Source organism: Mirounga angustirostris, unplaced genomic scaffold (assembly GCF_029215605.1).
Source record: "Mirounga angustirostris isolate CCGP_5_RB_7025 unplaced genomic scaffold, mMirAng1.0.hap1 SCAF_12, whole genome shotgun sequence".
NCBI lineage: Eukaryota > Metazoa > Chordata > Mammalia > Carnivora > Phocidae > Mirounga > Mirounga angustirostris.
The window spans coordinates 106705944-106729562 of record NW_026991720.1 but is presented as its reverse complement, the minus strand read 5'-3'; the positions used below and the strand labels follow the sequence as shown (position 1 = coordinate 106729562).

The window sequence follows — 23619 nt, the reverse complement described above, 5'->3', positions numbered from 1 at the left end:
CTATCCCACACTTTACACCAAGGAAGGTGTAAAGTCAGCAGCACTCAGGACCCCGGTCACCAGCTCTGTGTCCCCACGAAGACTCTGAAAAGCAGGGACACCAAGCTGGCCAGTCCTGTGGAGCAAACCAGTTCAGCCCCAAGAAGCCAAAGGAGTTCAATCGGAGCATTAAAAAATAGAACAGAACAGAAAATACCAGATCAATGGCCCCGGAAGCCCATGACCAACACACAGCTGAAGTAAACCTCAAGGACAAACGGCTCATCTCTGTGACTCGCGCAGGACGGCACAAACACATCGCCCTCTGACAAAGTAAACCACACGTGGGGGCGCAGGTGCACGTGCCCTCCGCCAGCGGGGGACTCACCGAGGTCTGTGTTCGGGCCGGCAAGGAGCTGCTTGAACTTGTCGAGCCGGGAGGCCTCTCGTTCACTTAACGCTGAGCTGCTGAGGGCGCTGGGGTCAGACGTGCCACCCACGGCGGCCGCCACCGAGTGTGGGAGAGACTGGGACCGCTGCAGAGGAGCAGTGTCGCCGGCGCTATCTGCGGAGAGAGCGCGCAGGGGGTGAGGACGGCCTCCTGGACCCCCCCCACGGCCCTGTTCCCCAGTAAGAAGGCTCCCACCCGCGCCACCTGCCCTTCGGGAACGCCACCGTGCCACAGCCATCCCCTCCTCCCCTAACCGGCCAGTGCAGACCCGCGTGACCGGGGCAATAAAGTGAAACTAGTGAACACCCAAGAAGCCCACTGGCCTTATTGGTAGAGCGTTACTACCTGGGAAAACAGACATGCCTCACACAAAAGCAAAACGACAACCAGAAAACTCCAGACCCCCCCGGCTCCCCCACTGCTAGCAGGCCTGCCCAGGTGACACAACCCAAGGATCTGCTGGTGCCTGTGGGGCTCACCTGGGCCTGAGCACAGAAGGAAGCCACCGAGCCACACGTGGAGGAGCATGAAGCCCACAAAGGCACTGCACCCCTTGGATCTCCCCAAGCCCCATGAGGGAGGCGGGCAGGGACCATCACCAAGAGAAAGCACAGGAAGCTAGAGCGCATGCAAGCAGGGGAGGGGCAGCAGGTTGCAGGCCTGCCCAGCACCCCCCGCCCCAGGGCACCACCTACCACCACGCACAAAGGCCCACCGACGGGGACACACAGGGCCGAAGTGAAACCGTGCGTTAAATCCAGGAACCCGGACCAGGAAGAGCCACAGAAAAGAGCCCAAGGCCCAACACCCACTCAGAAAGAGCCACCAGGGACCAACGAGGGGCCCACAGGAACAGGCAGCACCAGGCTGTACACCCCCAGGTCTAAATACCCTTGAATGGTCACATCTCCCAGAACTGAAATTTAAAGTAGAGGAAAAAACCAACTCCAGGAGATGGGGCGGGAACCAAACAAAGTGAACAAAACATGCCGGCTCCTGGCCGCCGCTCTCAGACTCCCACCGACCCCCTTCTTCCCGCAGAGCTGACTCATTACCCTAAAATCGCGGCCCGGAAAGGCTTCACACAGAAACCCTCAGGCTACAGAGGAGCAGTGTCTGGCCCAGTTAAGCTTCCAGAAAAGCCTGGAGAGGTGGGCGTCGAGGTGAGGGCAAGTCCCAGCCCCTCCGCAGGGCTGACCCCTCGCTTGGAGGAGGTGTCCCCACCGGCCTGCCCTCCGGGAGGCCCAGGGCAGTGATGCTCAGACCCCCTCCTCCCCGCCCTCAGAATCTGCCACTCTGCTGTGCGTCATGATTCCTCAGGAAAGACGATGGGCGGGGGGAGGGATTCCTCGTTCTAACGCGGAACCAAACGTGCTGAGTTTTACTTCTCCGCCATCTTAGAGAGCATCCCTGTGATCTACTCCGACATGTAAGGACCACGTCGTCCTGAGCAGAGCACACATCCGGTCCCCCTCTAAGATGGGACGGGCAGGGTTTGCAAGGCACAGTGATGCCCCCTGCCCCCCGAGGAAGCAGGAAGGTCAACAGCAGGTCTCCCTGCTACTGTAAGTGGAAAACACATCAGTGTCCCCCTCCGGGGCAGCCAGTGTCCACCCAGGACCCACTTGCATCTCAGTCCCCATCAGCGATGGACAGTCCTCCCCAGCCACGCCCACTGAGCCCTTCGCAGCCAAAGGCGCAGGCTCCCCATTACGCCAGCGGCACCCTAGACCAAGCAAAGGGCATCTGACTTCAGATACAAAGGTACAGATACCTCAGACGCTGATTAAGAAAGTGAGGACAGTCGAAAGGTAAGCAGGAGGCGCGGGGAAGGCCAGCCGGAGACCCCTGCTGCAGCATCCCGGAACTTTCAGGCTGTCATCTACCCAGGGCTGAGGGCCAAAGGCGAGGGCAGCCAGCAGGCCCTGTGGACGCTGCGTGGGGTGACGTGAGCTCCCACGGTGGCGCACCATAAAGGGACAGGCACCGACACAATGCCGGCAGTGGGAAGGGCAGGCAGCACTCTGATCACACTGGGCCCCATGAAACACAGCGTCCAGGCCCCAGAAACACAACTCCGCTCCGAGGAGCACAGTCACATGAAATGGCACTCACAGGTCCCTCACCTCAACAGAGGCCTGGCCTGGCCCTGGGCTGTGGGGCCGGTGCAGGGACAAGAGTGGGGCAGAACATGGAGGAGGGGAGAGCCCGCGGTCACCAGGCCCTGAAGACACCTCAGTTTAGCTCAGCAACATTCACGTAATGACACAGGACCCCAAAGGGAAACAAAGGTAATGGGACATGGTCCCTGCCTTGGGGGAACTTGCAAACCACGTAGATGAGGTGTGCAGTCAGCCAGCCCAGCCCACCCGGCACCTCCCCTCGGCTGGGATGGCCCCACCTCCTAAGCCTGGAGCCTCACCCTACGGGTAACCTTAGAGACATCACCTCCTCCGTGAAGCCTTCCCTGACACGTCCTGGCCCTCCTCAACAAGACTGAACTGGGACTTCTACCCCTGGGTGCTTCTGGGTCCTGTCCATCACTCCAAGGCTCCATTCCACCCAGGGAGGTGAAAGACTCAGATCCTTGTGTTTCCCCACTAGACTGCCTGCCAGTCAACACATTTGCGCCGGGCCCAGCCCAGTAAGAATGAGGGCTGACGTGGTCGTCTTAGCGCCAACACCGAGTAAGCCAGCCCCACGACTAACAGCCCACCAAGGGAACTGAACACAGGCCCACGAGTTCTGCGCACCACTGCCAGCCACCCGTGGGGTCGGCTCCCTGAGAGGCCACCTTGGGCTCCAGAGCGGCCCTCTCCCCCTTGGCACTGTGCACGGTCGGGCCAGAGAGTCCCCTGGGGGCCAGGCACCCTGGTCTCTGCCCACTTCATGCCAGGAGCACACACTCCCTGCCCCAGATGTTAACAGGAAAGGTCCTAACACAGGACCTCATGTCCCCTGGGGGCGGCATCACCAGCGAAGAGGCCCTGCTCTCTGTGGGGAGGTCAGCAGCTAGCAGCAGGCCCTGGCCTCAGACGCCCTGGACTTGAACCCTACCCCACCGCTCAGCATGCTGGGCGAGCCACGTGACCTCCCTATACCTCCCCCGTAAGCTCTCTCCTAGACTGGCTGCAAAGTCAGAGGGATCTGTTCATGACGAGGGCCCGACACAGTCTCTGCCCCACAGTAAGCGATGGACAAACACTAGCTGCTATCATGAAATGAACTGCTCACAAAAAGCCTGCTCAGAAAGCAAAGGAAAGATGGTTGATGCGCAAGCGGGTGGAGGCAGAAGGCAAACACAGTAATCGGCCCCTTCCCCAGCATGAGCCGCTTGGGGTATCCTTCACCTGGCTTTTACAGGAGGAGGCCACCCCAAGGCTCCCCACCCTGGCAGGATGCAGCCCAACTGCATACCTGGCCATGGGCTGAATGCCGTGAGGCCCCAAAGTCCGTATGCGCAAGTCCTTCCCCAGACGGGACGGTGTTAGGAAGAAGGGCCTCAGGTTTAGAGGAAGTCAGGAGGGTGGGGTCCCCTGATGGGATCGGTGCTCCTGAGGAGTCACGAGACAGCCCGTTTCCCCTCTCTAGTCTCCCCCATGTTGGGATACTGTGAGAAGGCAGCTGTCTGCGCCCCGAAGAGAGCCAGGACCCAACCGTGTTGGCCGCCTGACCTGACTTCCGGCCTCCAGAACGAGGAGACCTAACTTTCTGCTGCTCATGCACCATCGGCCTGTGGTGCTCTTCGCAGCAGCCCCACGGCCTGAGAGAACAGGAGCCTGCCCGCTCAGCCGAGATGGGCCCCCACCTCTACGGGTGCTGAGGCCCGCCCCCCAGCAACTGCTCAGATGGCAGGTGTCACAGAGGCTCTACCCAGGCCCCAGAGGCGTGGGGCACAGCAGAGGGCAGAGGAATCCGGGGCACCTGCCAACTTGAACAGGCACCCAGGCTGAGGGCACTGCCCGGCCGGGGCGCGCAGGCGGTAATCGGCATAGGATGCGTCAGTCTCGGGGAACCCCGACCCACTCGCAGAAGCCCTAAACAGATTTTCATTTTTAAACTCAAATACTTTGAAGTTCAGCCTATTTTGGAGAAAAACAGTTCAGATTCCAATATGAAAACTGGTCAAAGGAACTAATTCACAGCGTTCTCACCCACGAAGACGTGTGATGTTCCAAACATTAGTCAGCTCCCGGGAAGGGTTTCTGAAAACTAGACAGGGGGATGAACGCCAGCTCCGTGGTCCCAGCAGGGCAAGCTGAGGCTGCCCGATGCCCTCTTCTCTCCTCTGTAAACAAGGGGCAGTCCCCCTGACCCCCAGAGACCCTGGGAGAGGGAGGCCGTGAGTCCGCCGCGGTGCAGGCCGGCCCCTCTGCCACCAGCTCCCCACGCCTCACTGCCTCACCTCACTGATGCTCACGTGTCACCTTCTCAGTAGGGCATCTGGATGCTCTGACTGAAGATTACGCCCCAGGTCCAGGCTGCTGTCACCACCTCCCACCTCTGTCTCGACCCAGGGCGCTTGTCTCCTCCCCGCACGCTCCAGGCCTCCTTACTGACCCAACGTGTAGGTCAGTGCTTGTCCCCCTCACCAGAACACACACTCCAGGCCAGGGACTTCCTGGGGGCACCCCAAGCCCTAAGAGTCTGGCCCATCACAGAGGCTCATCAAACACTGTGTTGTTTTACATCATAGACACCCCCAAAAACAAAAAGCAAAGCTACTGAGAGCCGTCTCCAGAAAGGCTACTGAGCACCAGGCACGGGGTACGAGACATGCGCTGATCGCATCCTTGAGTGTATGACCTGGAGGCAGTCATTCCACACCCCAGACTCTGCCCCCTACAGACTCTGAGCCACGTGCAGGTGTCCCGGCGGGGGAGGGGGTGTCATTGGAAGCTGCCGGAGGAGGTGCAGCCTCTGAATGTGCAGTTGGCCTGGCCCCTGAGCTGGAAATGTCCCCCTGGGACAACCGGGGCACACTTAGAAGGGAGACACAGTCCCCTGGGGCCTGGTGCTCACTGTGGGCCTCTCACAGCCAGGCCACGAAAGCCACACAGCACACCCTCCACCCGGAGGAGAGAAGCACTCAGCTGGGGACACAAAGAAAAGTCTACGGCTTCTCCTGCCTGGGAAGGCCTGTGGGCACGTGGATCACAACCCCAAGGTCTTCCAAGGGCACGAGCTCCTGTGGCAAAGAGGACGGAACGCCCGCTAACCTCCCGCACCGAGAGGCCTCCAGCCCCTCTCCCTCGCAGCACTGCGCGTCATCTCCTCGCGCCCCCGCCCACCTGCAGGACAGGATGTGTGGCTCTCGCTGAGGGACTTCACCAGCCGAGGTCACCGCTCGGGACCGAAGGAGGCTCTGCCGAAGGCTGTGGCTCCTGCTCGGGGCCCGGCGCCTCCTGCGGCTTGCGGCGCTCCTGCCGCTGGCTGTGGTTGCGCAGGACGCGGTGGGCCGTCTCCATGACCACGTCGGTGTTCAGGCTCTCGGCTGCCACGGCCAGGAGCCCGTCATTGTCCTCGCCGGCATCCCAGGCGTCGCTGGTGTTGCTCTCAAACTCCGGGAAGGTGCTGATGCTCTTGGCCTTCACGGGTGTGGCGGGCGCCTTGGGCGCGCCCTTGAGCAAGCTGCAAAGCAAAGGCAGACTTCAGCTGTCCCCCCGGAGGCTGGAGCGGACTCACCCCACGACCGGTCAGAAAGGAGCCCATGGATGAAAGGTGCACATTCAAGCTTCCAGTGTCAACTGAGCTGAGGGTGAAGAGCAAGCACAACCCAAAGAGGCATCCGAGAGAGGACTCCTGGGGCACCCAGGGGGCTCAGTCGGTTAAATGTCTGCCTTCGGCTCAGGTTGTGATCCCGGGGTCCTGGGATCGAGCCCCACATCGGACTGCCTGCTCGGTGGGGCGTCTGCTTCTCCCTCGCCCCCCTCCCTAACCCCCCACTCTTGTGCTCTCGCTCTCTTTCTCAAATAAATAATCCTAAAAAAAAAAAACAGAAGAGGACTCCTAGGATTCGGGGGCAGGAAGGAGAGGCTCTCGAGGGGCAGTACCGCTGAGCAGTCTCTGCTCAGTGACAGAAGCCACTCAGGAGGAACCCCAGCACCGCAGTCACGGCATTCACAGGGAGTCCCCAAACCTCACCCGGGCCAGTGCCCGCAAACCTCCTAAGGCAGCAGTGGGGGCGGCGGGGGCAGGAGCGGCTGTCTTTCGGCGTGCAGACACGACACAGCACCACTAGAGCAAGAGGCCCCGCGGGGGGCCCAGTGACACCCGCCAGCACGGGCGGGGGGTCACATCAGCCCCCTGCGTGGCTCTGGTGGAGGAGCCAGACACAGGGGCAGAGCGTGCAGTGGAGGGCAAGGGAAGTGAGCTGACCACCGAGAACAGGCCCGGGGCCAGGCCCTCCCGTCAGCTAAGGGGGTGCCAGCTTCGTGCTCTCCTCCACTTTGGGCTGGGCTTCCTCCTCTGCCCTTGTCCGGAGGACCAGTCGTGCGAGGCCCTGACGCGTGTCTGCTCGAGGGAAGACCACGCTGCTCCCCTCAGGACCCCGAGGAGGCCGGCGGGTCACCAGGACGCCCAGGCGCGTGCGTGATGCAGCATGACCACAGGCCTCATTTACGTGCCGTGTAACAGTGGGTCGAAGGGGGGGTGCTGGGCGCCGTACACATGCTGGATGCTGTTTAAAAAGAAAGGAAAACCGATTAGCTTCTCTCCGGCTTCCTCAAGAGCCCACACTAACTCGGGAAAAGGACCAGTTCCCAGTAACCTACACGCCTGAGCAGCAACTCTCCCTCAGCTGCCACGGGTCCCGAGGGCCCGTCTGGAAGGGATGAATGGCGCCACACAGGTCCACGCCACACACACAACGGGGCATTCAGCCTGCCGGGCAAATGGGCCTCAGCCCAGGGAGCCGCAGCCCTGACCGCATCGGCAGGGCCTCAGGCGCCGCTGCCGACGAGGCTGCTGGGAGCTGGGAGCCACTCAGCATCGCCCAGTTCCAGCAGCCTCTGCTCCCGGACCGTGTGCCAGCGGCAGGACTACGAACTAATGCTGAAATGCCCGTCTGGAAATTCCCATCTGCTGCCATTTCGTCAAAAACAGAATGCAGAATCACAAAAAGAAGATAAATGTGTTTTATAAAGACTTAATGATTTTATTATAAAAGTTTTCTGGGGGCGCCCGGGGGGCTCAGTCGGTTAAGCGTCTGCCTTCAGGTCAGGTCATGATCCCAGGGTCCTGGGATCGAGCCCCACATCGGGCTCCCTGCTCCGCGGGAAGCCTGCTTCTCCCTCTCCCACTGCTGCTCCCCCACTCGTGCCCTCTCTCTCTCTCTCTCTCCCTCTCTAATTAAGTAAAATCTTTTTAAAAAAGATAAAAATTAAATTTAAAAATAAAGTCTTCTGTTCATCAGAGTAAACTTGGAAAACAGATGGAAACAAAACAGCCCCCGTGGCAGACACCAGGGCGGTCCACTGAGTGGCTGCACCCGCACCCCTTCCTCGGCGGGGGCGTCCAGCCAGGGGAGGCCCTGTGACCCAGCGCAGCTCAGTCACCAGCAGTGTGGGCCCTTCCTCATCTGCCTGGAACACACATGTGAGGCCTAGAGGTTCCCCAGCCTCATGCCACCATGAGAAATGAGCAGGAGATATCAACCACCCGAGAACGCGGGCACGGCAGGAAGATGAGAAAGAGCACGGGTCTCGGGGGCACTGCAGCCCTGCCAACACCTTCATCTTAGCCCAGCACCAGAACTATAAGACAGCAAGTGTGTATTATAAGCCAATAGGGTTATGCTGATTTGTTACAGCAGCAGCAGAAAACCAAAAGAGAACAGAATGGTGACAGACAGGTGACAAAGCCATCCTCTTGGCTTATGGAAGCTTAAAGGTCTCTGTGGTTAAGTCAACCTCACTTTTATGCGTTACACGGGGCTCTCCTTTGAGGACTCTACTTAAAAAGGCCCACCCCCAACTGTCTTAGTCCATCCCGGCTGCTATAACAAAAATACCACGCATGTGGCAGCTTATAAACAAAGACATTTATTCCCCACAGTTCTGGAGGCTGGACGTCCAAGATCAAGGTGCTGGCAGATTTGGTATCTGGTGAGGGCCTCAGCTGGTGCCTTCTGCTGCGTCCCCACCCAGCGGAAGAGGCAGGGAAGGTCTCTGGGGTCTCTTTTATAAAGGCTCTAATCCCACCCTGGGGGAGTCCAGCCTCAGGACCTCCTCACCCCCTCAAAACCCCCACCTCCTAACACACTCAGTCTGGTGGGTAGGGCTTCCTGTGAGTTTTGGGAGCGCACGAACATTCAGCCCAGCCGACTTACTGAGATGGCATAAATCTCCAACTGTGTCCTAGTTCCACACTTGTGTGGTTTTATTTTTTACCCTTGAGTATTGAGTCACCTAGAATTTATTTTATTTTGCTACAGACTGTAGAAAACATTTTTTTCTTTTGACAGAGAGAGAGAGAGCGATAGCAGGAACACAAGCAGTGGGAGTGGGAGTGGGAGAAGGAGGCTCCCCGCCGAGCAGGGAGCCCGATGTGGGGCTCGATCCCAGGACCCTGGGACCATGACCTGAGCCGAAGGCAGACGCTTAAGGATTGAGCCACCCAGGCGCCTGTAGAAAACTTTTTTAAAAAATAATCCACTGCTCCAATGACATTGGTTAAAAACCTATCCTATTCCCTACTGGTTTGCGGACACTGTCTTCAATACGCAGGAGATTACTCTATGCTGGGGCATTTTTTCAGTTTTCCATTCATTCCTCCATGTCTGTGCCTGTGACACAACATTTTAATTACAGAAAATGTTCCCTTTTATATCCTAAAATGTTTCAGCAAAATTTAACGTACATTCGATAGCCCCCACGTTGCGACGGGGTTGTGAGGAGTATGAGGCAGGCAAAGACAAGCACACTGGACTCCAAACTCGCACGAACCTTTAAGTTTACCTACAAAAATAAAAAAAAAAAAATGAATTGGCGTTTATAATGTTCTTGGACAACAAAAACATGGTAAACTGGAATATTATTCAGTGAAATAGTCATCAGCTAAAAAATAAAGTGCTAGCTCACGCTGTAACACGGAAGAACCTTGAAACCATCACGCTACGCGTGGGAAGCCAGTCATGAAAAAACACCTATTCTGGGGCGCCGGGGTGGCTCAGCCATTGGGCGTCTGCCTTCGGCTCAGGTCCTGATCCCGGGGTCCTGGGATCGAGCCCCACATCGGGCTCCCTGCTCCGAGGGAGGCCTGCTTCTCCCTCTCCCACTCCCCCTGCTTGTTCCTGCTCTAACACTCCCTCTCTGTCAAATAAATAAAAATCTTTAAAAAAAAAACCTATTCTATGATCTCACTGACATGAAATGTCTAGAAGGGAGACAGAAGGGAGACTAGTGGTTGCCTGGGGTGGAGGATGGGAGACTGGGGTGACAGCAGAAGACTACAGGGCTTCTTCCTGAGGGGACAAACATATTCTAACGTTGACTGTGGCGACGGATACACCGCAGTACCACTGACTTTCACCCCTTAAATGAGGGAATGGTGTTGTACGTGAATTTTAATGGGTGAACTATTATTATATGTGAGTCTCAATGAAGATGTAAGCTTTTAAAGGCAGCACAGTTTCCACCTGGTTCTCTTGGGTTCTCTCTTGGAACCCAGGCACCAGGCTTTGAAGAAGCCCACATGTAAGCACTAGAACCACAGCTTCCAGGGGGTGTCCCAGCTGATGATGGCCGGCATCAACCTCGACAGGCGTGAGTCACCAGCCTTCTTCTGATTTCCCTCCCAGCCTCTGAACCTTCCCAGTGACACCATGGAAAAGAGACCAGTCTGACCCACAGAATCCAGGAGGGTTTGGGGGTTTGTTGTTGTTGTTGGAAAGAAAGAGTATCAGCCCACGGAGGTCATGCACAACCCCTCTGTCGTGGTCCCTTTCCAGAAATCTCTTGGAGGCTTCCCCGACCTTGGTAGGTTTCCTGTTTTAAGAACCAAAGGGCCTGGGTAATTGCTCTAGGCTTTAGCTTCCTCGTCTCGGAAATGGGAATAAGAACGTGTAAGAAATGAGACAGCCATAAATGGCAGCAGCTTGACTACCGCCAAGTGACCTACAGACAGCATTCACCGGTACTATGCACCTACCTTGCTGGCTTGCACCCTTCCCTTATGTCTCAGTACACGAATAGGGCTCAAAACCAGCAGGCAGTGGGCCTCTGCCCTCTATGTGCAAGGCATTTCCATGGGTCTTGCAGTGTTACCACACGCTGCAGGCCCCTTGCCTCCCAGGAAAGCGCCAGTGCATTAATTCTTCATGGGCACACCACTTGTGTTTATTGAGCAGAAAATGTTCCAGCAAAGTTCAAGCTCAGACTAAAAGGCATCTCATTTTATCTTATTAAAATTGCATTTTTATCTGGTCTTGCATAGCCAAAAAGAAAAACAGGCTTCAGCTAAAGCCATTTTAAAAGAATAAGTAGCACATCATGAAATCTTTCTTTAAAAAATATGTTCACCAATAAACTTTTTAATGAATTGTACTGCTTAAAAACACCACAGTAACTCATTGCTTTAAAGAGGACCCCAGTGATTCCTCACAAAAAGCAGATACACACGACATAATGCCACTTCTAGGCACACGCCATGAAAACCCCTTGTGTAAGGACGCAGGAGGCAGGTTCAGCGATGTCACTAACGCTAAAAAGAAAAAAAAAATTAAGAAAAACTTTTATCCATCATCAACTGAAGAATGAATTCACATTATCCCTTTGTCCATTATCAACTGAGTAACAAATAAACAAACTGGAACATACACCTATAATGGAATACTAACTACAATAAAAACGAAGGAACTACAAGAACCAAGATCGGGGAACTTACAAGCCTACCACTGAAGAGTAACTTGAATATGCACAGTATGATGTCATCTATAAAATGTTTTTAAAACGAGAAAATGAAACTATCTACCGTGTCGGATACATACATGGTGGTCAAAACTCCCAGCTCATGATGGTGATGAAAACAAACGGAGAACAGGATGGGAGCGGAGGGCTGGGGGTGGAGGGGACTCTGGGGCCGGGAAGAGGATGCAACGGCTTCAACTCCGAAGAGCAAAAGTGCGCAAACAGTCCCGAGGCCCATCGGTGGGTGACCAGGCACACGCCGGAATATACCGTCAGCTTCCAACAAGGAATGAAGGGCTGACAGCCGCTCCCACGTGGATGAAGCCTGGAAACATCACGCGCAGCGAAAGGAACCAGTCACGAAGACCACATTCATATGATCCCACACACATGAATAAGCACATGTCCAGAATAAGCAAGTCTACAGAAACAGAAAGCAGATGAGTGGCAGCCAGGGGCTGGGGAGGAGGGACTGGGGAGTCACGGCTGGTGAGGCAAATGCTCTAAAATTGACTATGGTGATGATCGTCCAACTCCACAGACTAAAAACACTGAACTGTACACTTTAAGTGAGTGAAATAGAGGACAGGTAAATGACGTCTCCACAAAGATGCTGAAAGGAAGGGAGGAAAGGGGGAGGGAGGGAGGGAGGGACGGGGAGAGGCGGAAGAAGCAGGAGGGTCTCCTCCCTGACCGGGTGTCCGGGAAGGCCGCTGTGCCGCGGGGGGCGAAGGCTGGAGCAAGGCAGCCCTTCTGCACCAGCCACCCGGCTGGCCTTTAAACAGGTCCGAGTCTACCTCTGCAGCCCCGAATGACAGAAGTCCCTAATGCCACCAGCCCAGAACAAAACATTTTAGTAGCTTCAAGTGAAAATGACAGACATGATATCACCCCTGAACTAAGACCATGAAACTTCAGAAGGATTCATTGGTTATCAGCAGGCCAACAGTGGGGACCACAGCTACATAATCTGGGCGGGCGGGTCTCCATCCTGTATATAGTATACGTAGTGTATAGCGTTAGCGACCACACAACTGGGTGGCCGGGAAGGACTCTCAGATGGAAGAACAAATGCACGAGAACTCACGATGAGTCATGGACCCAACCCTTGGCCCCACAGAGGTTCCCATCCAGCTGAGAGGGAGGCGCCCAGACCAAGGACTGTACCCCACAGGGCAGCCCAGGGACAGGCAGGTGGAGAGATGCCCCCCAGGATGGCGCCCGGAAGAGGACCCCCCGACAATAGCCCCTGAGTTCTCAACAGAGCACACCCCTCCTGCATGAGGCACAGGGAGTCACCCCTGCAACGCCCCCACCAGGAAGGGGAAGGCAGGCGACAGAGACAGTAAAGCTGAGATTCACCACAAGCAGGAGGTGGGAGCGAGGGGCGCCCCCAGGCAGAGGAGGTCACAGGTGAGGACAGGCTGGAGACACGGGTCAGCTGGGGGAGGCCCACAGAAGAGAGACGGGGACCCCTGAACAATCACCGCTGGCTCCTCAGGACTCTGCTCCACCACCTTTACAACTCGGGCAGGGAAAGTATAATAAAAACCAGAATCTAAGGCTGTCTGAGTGCCCACTTGTGGATGGCCAAGTGCTCAAGCCTGGTCCCCCTTGGAGAGCACCCTTCATTCGGCAGACACTGGCTGAGCACCTGCTGCAGGCAGCGGCACCGGAGCTGGAGAGACGCCAGGGAGCCAGGGACACAGGGACAACCCCTGCCCGCCCCCGGCTCCCACGATGGCAGGCGATCATCTGAACACAGGTGAGCAGAGCAGCGGGAGAAGCAAGAGGGCGATTCTCTCCCGCGTGTCCTGGCAAACATGTCTCTGGTCTAACTAGGACACCCCACCACCAAGGCCCTGGCGTGGCAACAAAACTGACGAGCCAGGGACCAGGATGGCTCTCTGTTCCTCAGTGAAAGGCTGGAGTAGCAGGGCTGCTTTCAGCCCTGAGACAGTGAAGCGTGAGAGGAAGGGAAAGTACGGAAAAGAAGTGTCCTAAGCACCTAAAAGGAAACCAAGAACCTATGCCGGCATTTAGGATGAAGTGCTCGCCCGCAGCTCGGGCGCGGGGCATCAGTGGGCAGGTCGGGAGCCCCCGCTGCGGCCACCACCTCCCCAGCCACCAGCCTCCCCGGCCGGGCTCACAAACCATGCTGCGCCCCCTCTGCGCTCAACATGCTTTTCTGAAATATGAACTCAATTAGCGACTGATTTACCATTAGGCTCGCTCTAACACACAGCAATGTTCCCCAGGTTTATAAAATATTCAGAAGAAGTAAGTTTTCCAAGGAAATTAACTTTAGAGGGCTTCAGAGGAAAATGTGTGAAACACCATTATCACCACAGCAAACAATTCCATCGTCCCTCCACCCACAGCAGAGTCTGGAGCTCTCGGCCCCCGCGGAGCCAGCTGCAGGCACACGTGGCCCCACGGACCCAGACCGGAGCACCTCTCGAGCTGTCCCAGCAATGACACCCGCGCCACCCCACCCGGCATTGCCGCTCAGCCTGGCCCACACACTCTTGGCCGTCCAGTGCCCCCACGGGGCCAGAGCTCCCCGTGAAAGGGACAGGATTTGTCTCCTGCCATGCTCCTTGGGGCCCCCAGAACCCAGCAGAGACTCGGGCAGCTGTTGAGTCGGTCAGCAGGTTGCTCCATGGACAGTCTCTTGGAATAGATCTTGGAAATGAGCATGTTTACAAAAAAGTGCTCCTCCACATGAGAAGAGGAACGTGTGAACTCACAGATACAGGGGACAGGCTGGTGGCTGTCTGATGTGGGGGGAGTCAGGCAAAAGGGTGAAGGTGGGCAGGAGGCACAAACTTAAATAAGTCCTGGGGAAGTGATGTGGGCAGCACGGTGACTACAGTTAGTAACACGGTGTCGCAGACTTGACCACAGCTGACAGAGAAGACCTCACAAGTTCTCACCAGAAGAAAAGCAATCTGAACCTTGTGTGGTGGTGGAGGTTAAGGACAGGCTGTGGTGATCATCTCACAAGATATACACGTATCAAATCATTACACTGTCGCCCAAAACTCATACAATGTTCTACGTCCACGAGACCTCCACCCAGACAAAAGTGATGGGTGTGTATTATGGAAAACAGAAGATACGATGAGTAGGAAGAAAGGAGGCTTTGGAATCAGCAGGGAAAGTGTATAGCGTGGTGGCCAGCCACCCCCAAATCCCACCTTCCCTCAATCCTCCTGCCCTCGTCTGGCCTCCAGACGCACCTCGTCCAGCCCTCCCGACCTTGCTCTCCATCCCCCCATGCCACCGCACCCCCTTTCCTGCCGGCCTGTCCAGGGGCTCCTCAGACTGTTCTGCACATTCCTGACCTCCACACCCCACAGCCGAGGCCCCAGCCCTGCCTTCTTCCCACTTTACGGGAAACCACGCTCTTTCCTGATGCTCCTGACCGTCTCTAGGTAAAGGGTTCTCAAACCGCTGCCTCTGGGGCACCACTGGCAACTCAGCCACACGCTCCCCTCCTCACATTATCGGGTCCACTACAGAAGTCAGCTCTGCCCCAGTTGCCACACCTCATGCCCACTTCTCACAGTGTCCAGCCCCGGGACAACCCCCACGGGTCAGGCAGAAGACTAACGAGCGCACCCTGCCTCCTGCACCCCCTCACGCCCCTCTGCCACCAGCAGCTCCTGGCCCTCCTGGGCCGCCAACGTCTGTGGCGTCAAAACCCACCTGCTATCCCCACCACCCTGGATCGGGGCTCGGTCTCTCCTCCTGCCCAGGTCACCAACTCCCTCCATGACCTAATCTCCATGAATGGCAATCCAGGAGCCCAAGGGCCCCCCTCCCCTCCTCCCTGAAGCAGGCCACCCGCATTCAGCCAATCTCCACGTCCTCCTAAACCCTGAACCACTTCCCACAGCTCCACCCTCCCCTCTGTCACTGTCCCACGCGGCTGCCTCTGGTTCTGGTCTCGGCTCTGCCAGTCAGGGGACAGCTTCACTCCCCAGCTCAAAGTCTGCAAGGTCTTCCTGTCGCCCTTGGGGAACAACTGGAACCTTCCCTGTTCCTCTCCCGCCCATCCCCACACCAACACCCCCGCTTGGGGCCAGCGCTGGCCTCCAGCCCACCCCGTCTGAACGCCCAGCCCCCTCGGTCAGGTCCCTGCTAGCCACGCTCTTCTCTCCTGCTCACCTTTTCCTCGGCCGGGCCTTCATGCAGCCACTCGGCTGCCACACAGGCCAGCCCCGGGCCCTGTCTACAGAACACCCCCACAACCAAGTACGGACCTATAGGAACGGACGGTCCTTCAAGGTCCAGTTTGAGGTCACCCCCACCCTCCTCCACCAGCATCTCCCGTCCCTCGCCCACGCTGCCCCAGGAACTGGGAGCACCCCCCAGACTGCCCTGCAGGGGCCCAGGCCAGCAAACTTTAGGGCCTGTTGTGCACACAGAAGGCATCCAATAAATGCTTGAGACATTTAATGCTTCTTCGTTATACAAATATTTGAATGATTGAGCCTTTTACACGTGAAGGAGTTAAGTTCCACAGGACAGAGCACACTCTCTCAGAACCCAACAGGAGAGCACCCTCTGATCAGCTCCTGCATTTCCCTGGCCTGACCCATCCCAACTGAGCCACTGAAAATGAGGCCGGTCTCTGAATCCACATTTGGTCTGGAAATAAAATGCCACACAGCTCTAGTGAGTGGTTTGGGAACAGAAAACTAATCCAAGAAAGAGCACAATCCTAAAGAGAAAACAAAACGGGGCCCAGAGCCATGCCACGGCGGCCCGACCCGAGGCACTACCAGCTCGCCCGGCAGACGGCCCGGCAGATGGCTACCGTCGGCGGAGACAGGCCTATGTGCTCCTTCCCCACCCCATCAAACTGCCCAGCGCCCCCGACAGGAGGAGGAAAATGCTTTTCTCCTCCCAGAGCCGGCCTGAATTCTGAAAGCAGCGTGGCCAGAGGCCCCCTTTAGATCCCCACGCCGACAGCCCAACACATCGTCCCACCAACTGGCTGGCCTCACCCCCTGCAAACAAGTTCACTGGAAAAACTAGAGAACCCCGTGTATCAACACCCTCAAACGGACTGCCCCCTGCCTCCAATGTTCACAGTGGCGCCGAGGGACCCGTCCCCTTTCCAAGACCCTGCCCTTTGCCCTGCTCTCCACACACATCATGCCCAGTGCCCCGTGACATTCCCAGTCACCCTGCGGAGGGCTTTCCGTGAAGGATCAGGAGCTCATCCAGAAGACAGGAATTAAGCGCTGTTTGTCTCCCCTGGGCATAAGCCTTAGAGCCAGCAAGCCTTATTCTTTTAGTTGAATACAAAGGTTCACTGAAAGAAGGGTCCTTTCAAAACTGGAGCAAGGTATACGCGGGAACAGGTGCAGAGCTGCTCCACGGCACATTTGAGAAGCGTACCGAGGGGGCTGGCCACGAGCAGCATGGCCAAGCTCAAGTGCAGAGGCTGTGTGAGAAGGAAGACAGCAGGCGACAGACATGCCAGCCGGGGCAGTGGGCACACACCAGCGCCGGCGAACTCCAGACCCCCAGAGGATGGATGCCAGGACGGGCAAGAACACCCAGGAGGGTCCCCAGGGAACAGAGCTAATGCCGTCGGGGACCCAGAAGTGTCCAGCTCTGCCCTGAACTAGCATGCCTGGGCTCAGAGGCGGCTCACTCGCTTAGGAGCCGCGGGCCTGGGACAGACGCAAGCTCGGCAGCACCGACTGGGCAGACGGGATCACACTCGGGCAGGGCTGCCACAGGGCCTGGTGCGCGGGCTCCCCGGCCGGCTGTGCGAGCCCCAGCAACAGCATCTGCAACCCTTAATTCACGTGACTGCAGGCGGTCCACACTGTTCTAACCACTGACGACCACGGGCACCTACCTCTGTGACCCTCAGCACTCAGGCTGGAATTGCCATGGTAACCCCCAGAAAAGAGGAAACAGCATTTCAGAATGGGGGAACACAAAGACTAGGGATACTCAAAATGAAAGTCCCCCAAGCCCAGGGCCCCACAGACGGGAAGAACCCAGGCTGCCCCATTCCCTCTGGGCCTCCCAACCCCTCCGCCTCTGGCCTGTGTAGGGAATATCAGGGTGAAATTAGAAGAAGCTGTTCCTCTCCTCCTGAAGAACCCCCACGCTGTGCAAATCCGAGCGCACGAGAACTGCGTTCCTGACCCCCAGGCCAGAGGAGCCGGGCGAGGGCCGAGCCCAGGGGCCAGCAGTGGGAGCCAGCTCTGCCACCCACCCACAGCCGAGGCTTCCGGGTCTGCAAACCCCCGGCCGTAGGGAGGGCCGACGGCGCGGCGCGTGTCAGGACCCCGGCAGGAGAGAAGCAGTCTCGAGCGTACAGTGTCACAACAAGGCCCACGGTGCCTCGTCCGGGGTGTGGCACAAAACCCTGCCCCAGGACGTCTGTCCGCAGCCTCGCTCGGCATTGTCTGCGCTCCCAGGGCCCGGCACAGGGCCATCCCGACACCCGGCTGTCTGCAGGACCCCCCTGGCGGACCCGTGCTGCACCCTGAAGGGCCTGCAGGGCCAGACTCCAAACTGCACACGTCTGAGCACCAGGAAGCTGAGGAGCGGTTAGAGACAGAGCTGCTGGAGAGGCCGGGGCGGGGCGGGTGTCCCATACTGGCCCCGGTCACTGCTCCACCGTCCTCCTCCGTGCTGCACGCAGGCAGGGCTGGCCCAGGGCAGTCTGGGGAACAGAGAAACAGACGTAGGCTCCCAGGGCACTTTGACTCGTTCCCACCCATGACCTCCGACCATGTCTTCACAGCCCTCGGGGAATGGAATACTTGCCCCTGCTCTCAGTTTAAAAAAAAAAAATTTAATCAAAATCATCAGGGATTTATTTATTTTAATCATTTCTGTCCTCACTTAAGATTAACCCATAAGAGTCTAGACTTGCTACATTAGACAAATGTGTAAAAGAGAAAAAACATGATTCACATCAAGTTCATCTTTCAAAATGTTTCCAGACCAGCTAAAAAGGCATTTAGTAACATCAAACAGGACCACCAAGAAACAAACAAGCAAGAGGAACTGTGTGCATAGCAAACCACCCCCACCCCCACCCCCGGTGCTTCCAAGGCGCTGGCACAGTAAGACCAACTCCACTTACAGACGGAGCCCAGAGAGACCCGCTCGCACAGGACACAAAGACCCACCCGAGAGACTCCCGGGCTCCTCGCAACACGGGAAGAGAGGAATAAAAAGGCACTCCGTCCAAACAGCCACTTCAAAAATACAAGCAAGGAAACAAACAGGTTTCTGAAAACACAAGAGCAAGCTGGTCAGGGCAGCAGATCCGAGCTTCCGGAAAAAGAGGCAGGGCCTCCACCTGGTTCCTGGACCCAAGGAGACATGAGGAAGAGCCCTCCCAGTGCTGTTCCAGTCCTTCGGGACTAAATGCACTTTGCAGAGGTGGGCGGTGAGGGGCCAGCCCACCCGGGAAGACGGAAGCAGGTGCCCTGTCCACATTCAAGGGCAAGACTCTGCAGGGTCAGGTGCGGACCTCTCTCACCCGGACCCACAACCCTTCCCATCCAACATCCCTCCCGCACATTCCTCCAACCTTCCTCCTCCCACTTCAGGGTTTTTCTGTGGCTGCTCTAACGGTCCTCCACACACAGCCTGAAACGCACTTATTATCTTAAAGTCTGGAGGTCAGAGTCCAAGGCAGTTCTCACGGGACTAAAGTGTAGGTGTTGGCCACTGCACTCATTTCTGGACGCTCTGGGGAGAGTCCACGTCCTGCTCATGCAGGCTGTTGGCAGAATCCAGTTCCCTGCGGTTGTAGGACCGAGGTTCCCGCCGGCTGCAAGCAGAAGGTCACTCCAAATGCTGGAGGCCACCGCACCCCCCGGCTCATGGCCCCCGCCTCCACTTTCAGAGCCAGCGACAAGACAAGCGTCCATCTGCTGTTGATTCTGACCACTTTTAAGCGCTCACTCCATTCTACTGGACCCACCAGGCCACCCAGGAAAAGGTACCACCTCAGGGTCAGCAGATCTGCACCTTCCACTCTTTGGCCATGTGGTCTGGTTCCAGGTTCCAGGGATAAGGATGCAGACATCTTTGGGGTTCATCATTCTGCAACCACGCCCCATCCCTCCGGCCAGAACCCTGGTGATCGCCACCCTTCAGTGCTTCGTTGCGGCCCTTTTCTATGGCCTTCCGAGCCCTGCCCGCCTCCCACCCCTCTTCTCACAAGGCTCCCCTCCTGCCGTCCTCCTCCCCAGCCCCAGGGTCCCCGCAGCACCCTTCCCCTGCCAGGAGTGCTCTGACGCCCACCCTGCATCTCCGCATCTGTGCATCTCTGTGGGCTGGCTCCCTCTCCACCTACAGGTCTCAGGTCAGGCATGACCTCTTCTGGAAGGGCATGGCCTTCCATTGACGCAGGGTCCTGTGCTTCTGCCAACGCCCCCAATGATGACCTTCGAAGAACATACCAATGTGCTTACCGTCTCCCTCACCCCAGCAGCCTCTGAGAGCCACATCTCTTGGCTCAGCATTCAGCACGGGACCTGGCACACAGAATGCGTTCTGAACGAATGAACTGTCCCCCCAACAAGTCCTCCCCTCAGCTGATGAGTGATGGCGGCCTGTTACAGTGACGGTGGAGCTGATGTCTCACCGGCTCGGAGACTCCTCGGGCTGTGGCCGCTGGAAGCTGAAAGCTGTCGGAGCCACAACACCGTGAGCTGTCTTCTCCTCCAGCTCCACCCCAAGCACCCACAGCCTTGCCGATTCAGTCTGGGCCCTTCCTGCCTCCATCCCGCTCACAAAGGTCGCCCTCCACAGGCCCCACCGCCCGCACGGCCTCCTGTGCACAGCGCTCGCGGCCCCGGCGGACCCACGCCGGAGGGCCGTCTGCGCTCGCACCGCGGTGGGCGGTGACTTCGTCCTGCCACTGACAGCTAAGTGTGGCAAGAGTGCCACCCACAACTGCAGAGGGCAGCCGCCCCTCGGAGCCAAGTGGGTCGCTGGCCCAAGAGAGAACCAGCCCCAGAGAGTCACAGACTGAACACGTCCTGATCCCCACCACCCGCCCTCTGATTCTTGCAACACCACCGTCCTCTCTCACCCGGACGTTCACCACAGCCTCCGAACTGGTCTCCCTGCGTCCGTCCTTCCCTCCCAGCCCCTATCCTGCCATCCACCCAGAGGCCAAAGGGATCCTGCCACACCTCTGCCAAGACCCTCCAAAGCGCTCCCCCATCAGAATAAGAGACAGAAAGCCCACGTCTTTCCACTGTGACCACGAGGCCTGCCCCCACCAGCTTCCGGACCTCGTGCCCCAGGACTCTCCCCCTCCTCCCTTGGCTCCAGTCACCAGGCCCCCCGCTCTTCTCGAGCACACCGCTGTCGCTCCCAACCGGGGGCTTTCCACTGGCCCTCTGCCCAGACCACTGTCCTCCCAGCCACCCAGGGGGCCTGTTCGCTCCCCTCCTGTGAGTCCTGCTCAAATGTTACCTCCTCTGTGAGACCTTCTCTGGCCACCTTATCACCGGGAAACCCTCCCCACTCCACACGCCTCCCAATCCCAATTCTCTGCTTTAGGTTTCAGTAACAGGATAACAGTTCCCACCTTCTCAGGGGTAACTCTCTTCTTAACTTAGTCATGGTCTCTCTTCTCTGCCCCTCCAGCTCCGCAGTAAGCTCTGAGACAGCATTGGTTCTGAGCTGTTTTGTTCACTGGTGTATCTCTAGCCCCTGGAACTGTTACTGGCACCAAGAGTTGGTTAAACAAATATCTACTGAATGAATGAATTTTCAAACTCTCAAAGCTCCTCCAAGAGGCCCTCTCTCGTGCTCATCAAAGAGAATCGGACCAGACCGAACAAATATGTGCCTGGAGATCTCAGCCACTTAGGTCTCATCCAGCTTCAGCAGGTTACACTGGCAGAAACTGATGGCCCCAGGGGTGACATGACCTGGTGAAAGTCACACAGAGATTAATAGAAAAAAAAAGGCTGAAACCCAGACCACAGAACCAAGTCAGAGGTGCTTCCACCACATCACACATCCTGCTTCATCCAGAAGTTTCTAAGAAAGCCCCAGCCAAATAGACAACCTAAGGACCAGCATGAATAGAGGAGGGGGGGCTACTGGCAAGACCACCTCTCATGCAGTGTGAGACCCTGGCCAAATCACCTACTAGAGATACACCAGTGACACAGTTTCTTTGGTAAGACTCCATAATTTAAAAGATGATGGCAGGGCGCCTGGGTGGCTCAGTCGGTTAAGCGACTGCCTTCGGCTCAGGTCATGATCCTGGAGTCCCGGGATCGAGTCCCGCATCGGGCTCCCTGCTCGGCAGGGAGTCTGCTTCTCCCTCTGACCCTCCCCCTTCTCATGCTCTCTCTCTCTTAAATAAATAAAATCATGGGGCGCCTGGGTGGCTCAGTTGGTTGGGCGACTGCCTTCGGCTCGGGTCACGATCCTGGAGTCCCGGGATCGAGTCCTGCATCGGGCTCCCTGCTCGGCGGGGGGTCTGCTTCTCCCTCTGGCCCTCCCCCCTCTCATGTGCTCTCTCTTTCTCTCTCAAATACATAAATAAAATCTTTAAAAAAGAAAAAGTAATCTTGACATCCGTTTCTCTCTAATCTAAGTTCGCCAGGCACTGTCCACGCACTGTCTTCACCTTCCCCGGGGCGCGGGCCGGGGATCAGCCGCACGCTGATCAGGACTTTGGAGCCGAACAGCTTCCAGGGTGCACCCGGGTCATTGCACGCACTTCATTTTTTGTTTAATTTCTTTTTCTTAATTCGCTTCCTGCTGCGGACTCAAGAAAGGAGTTGGTTTTGCGGCCGGAAGGTGGGGTACGTGGAAATTCACAGGGAGGCTCAAATCCACCGGAGCGAGTCCTCGAGCTCGAGGCCAAACGCAGCCGAGCGCGGGAGGGACAAGAAGGCCATTCAAGGGAGTCCCACCGCCGCGCCCCCCGGAGAGGCGATCGCCCGGCAAGCGCAGCCGAGCGCGGGAGGGACAAAAGGCCATTCAAGGGGGTCCCACCGCCGCGCCCCCCGGAGAGGCGATCGCCCGGCAAGCGCAGCCGAGCGCGGGAGGGACAAGAAGGCCATTCAAGGGGGTCCCACCGCCGCGCCCCCCGGAGAGGAGATCGCCCGGCAAGCGCAGCCGAGCGCGGGAGGGACAAGAAGGCCATTCAAGAGGGTCCCACCGCCGCGCCCCCGGAGAGGAGATCGCCCGGCAAGCGCAGCCGAGCGCGGGAGGGACAAAAGGCCATTCAAGGGGGTCCCACCGCCGCGCCCCCCGGAGAGGCGATCGCCCGGCAAGCGCAGCCCGCGCGGCCAGCGGGCCAGGTCCGCACTCCCCGAACCCTTCGCAGCGCGACCCGAGTCGGTCCCCTTCGGCTTCCCAGGGCGCCCGGGATGTCACCGAGGAGAGCCTGCCTAGGAGTGTCACCGAGGAGAGCCTGCGGCCTCGGGAAGCCTCGCGACCAGCTGCTCCTCCTCCCTTCAAGCCTCGGTCTGCGCGCAGCCCCCGTCACCGCCCAGACCCTGCGCTCGAGCCCCCCGGCCCCCCAACGTCGCTCTCGTCCCCAGCAGCCCTCCCCAGACCCCCGACTCCACCCGCAGCCCCGCGGGCCCACGCGCCCGCCCGACCTCCGAGCCCTGACCCCGACCCGGCCTCCCCGTCACACCCACCTGCCCGGGACTTCGCCGTTGCTGCGCCTCCAGAACCGCTTCCGGGCCCCGTCGCCGGCCATGGCCCCTCCTCCTCCCTCAGGCCCGCGGCCCGACACCTCGAGCGCGGCCGGCCAGGCCCGGCGGCCCTCTCCTGCACCCCGAGCGGCCCCTCAGCGGCCCCCGGACGCCCGAGCCCAGCGCCCAGAGGCTCTTCCGCCTGCTCCCGGAAGTCCCGCCTCCGCGCGCCCGGAAGTCCCGCCTCCGCCCCGGCGCGCCGGACGCAAGGCGCGGGCGTGACGGCATTGAAGGGCGACGCCGGGGAGGGGTGTGGCGCCTGCGGTGCGGGCGGCTGCGGTCCGTGTGTCGGTGGCTGGCTGGGGCCCCCGTCCGGCTCTGTGCACTGCTGCCGGGCGAGGCGGCGGGAGGGTCCTGGGCGCGCGGAGGCAGCGAGGGGCAGCGGGGTCGGCGGAGCGGGGGGGGGGGGGGCGGGGGGGCGCCTGGGGGTCGCGGAACCCGGCGCAGGAAGCCCCCGGCAGGGTTTTCGAAGAGTCGGCGCGAAGCGGAGCGGAGGGAGAGTCCGTCTACACTGGTGGGGCGCCGGGCGGCTCAGTCGGCCCGCCATCTG

At 58.3% G+C, this 23619-nt stretch overlaps 1 protein-coding gene across 1 annotated transcript; it reads right to left on the bottom strand.

Annotated features, from left to right (window-relative positions):
* Positions 1-372: 372 nt before the first annotated feature.
* Positions 373-23361, bottom strand: LOC135362141 (TBC1 domain family member 22A-like). The gene is made up of 4 exons (XM_064575581.1): positions 23013-23361; positions 7053-7109; positions 5722-6061; positions 373-544 (listed from the first exon to the last, which is right to left on the bottom strand). Exons 1-3 carry the CDS (start codon positions 23072-23074, stop codon positions 5758-5760), a joined length of 423 nt encoding a protein of 140 aa, XP_064431651.1. The 5' UTR covers positions 23075-23361; the 3' UTR covers positions 373-544; positions 5722-5757.
* Positions 23362-23619: the final 258 nt, after the last annotated feature.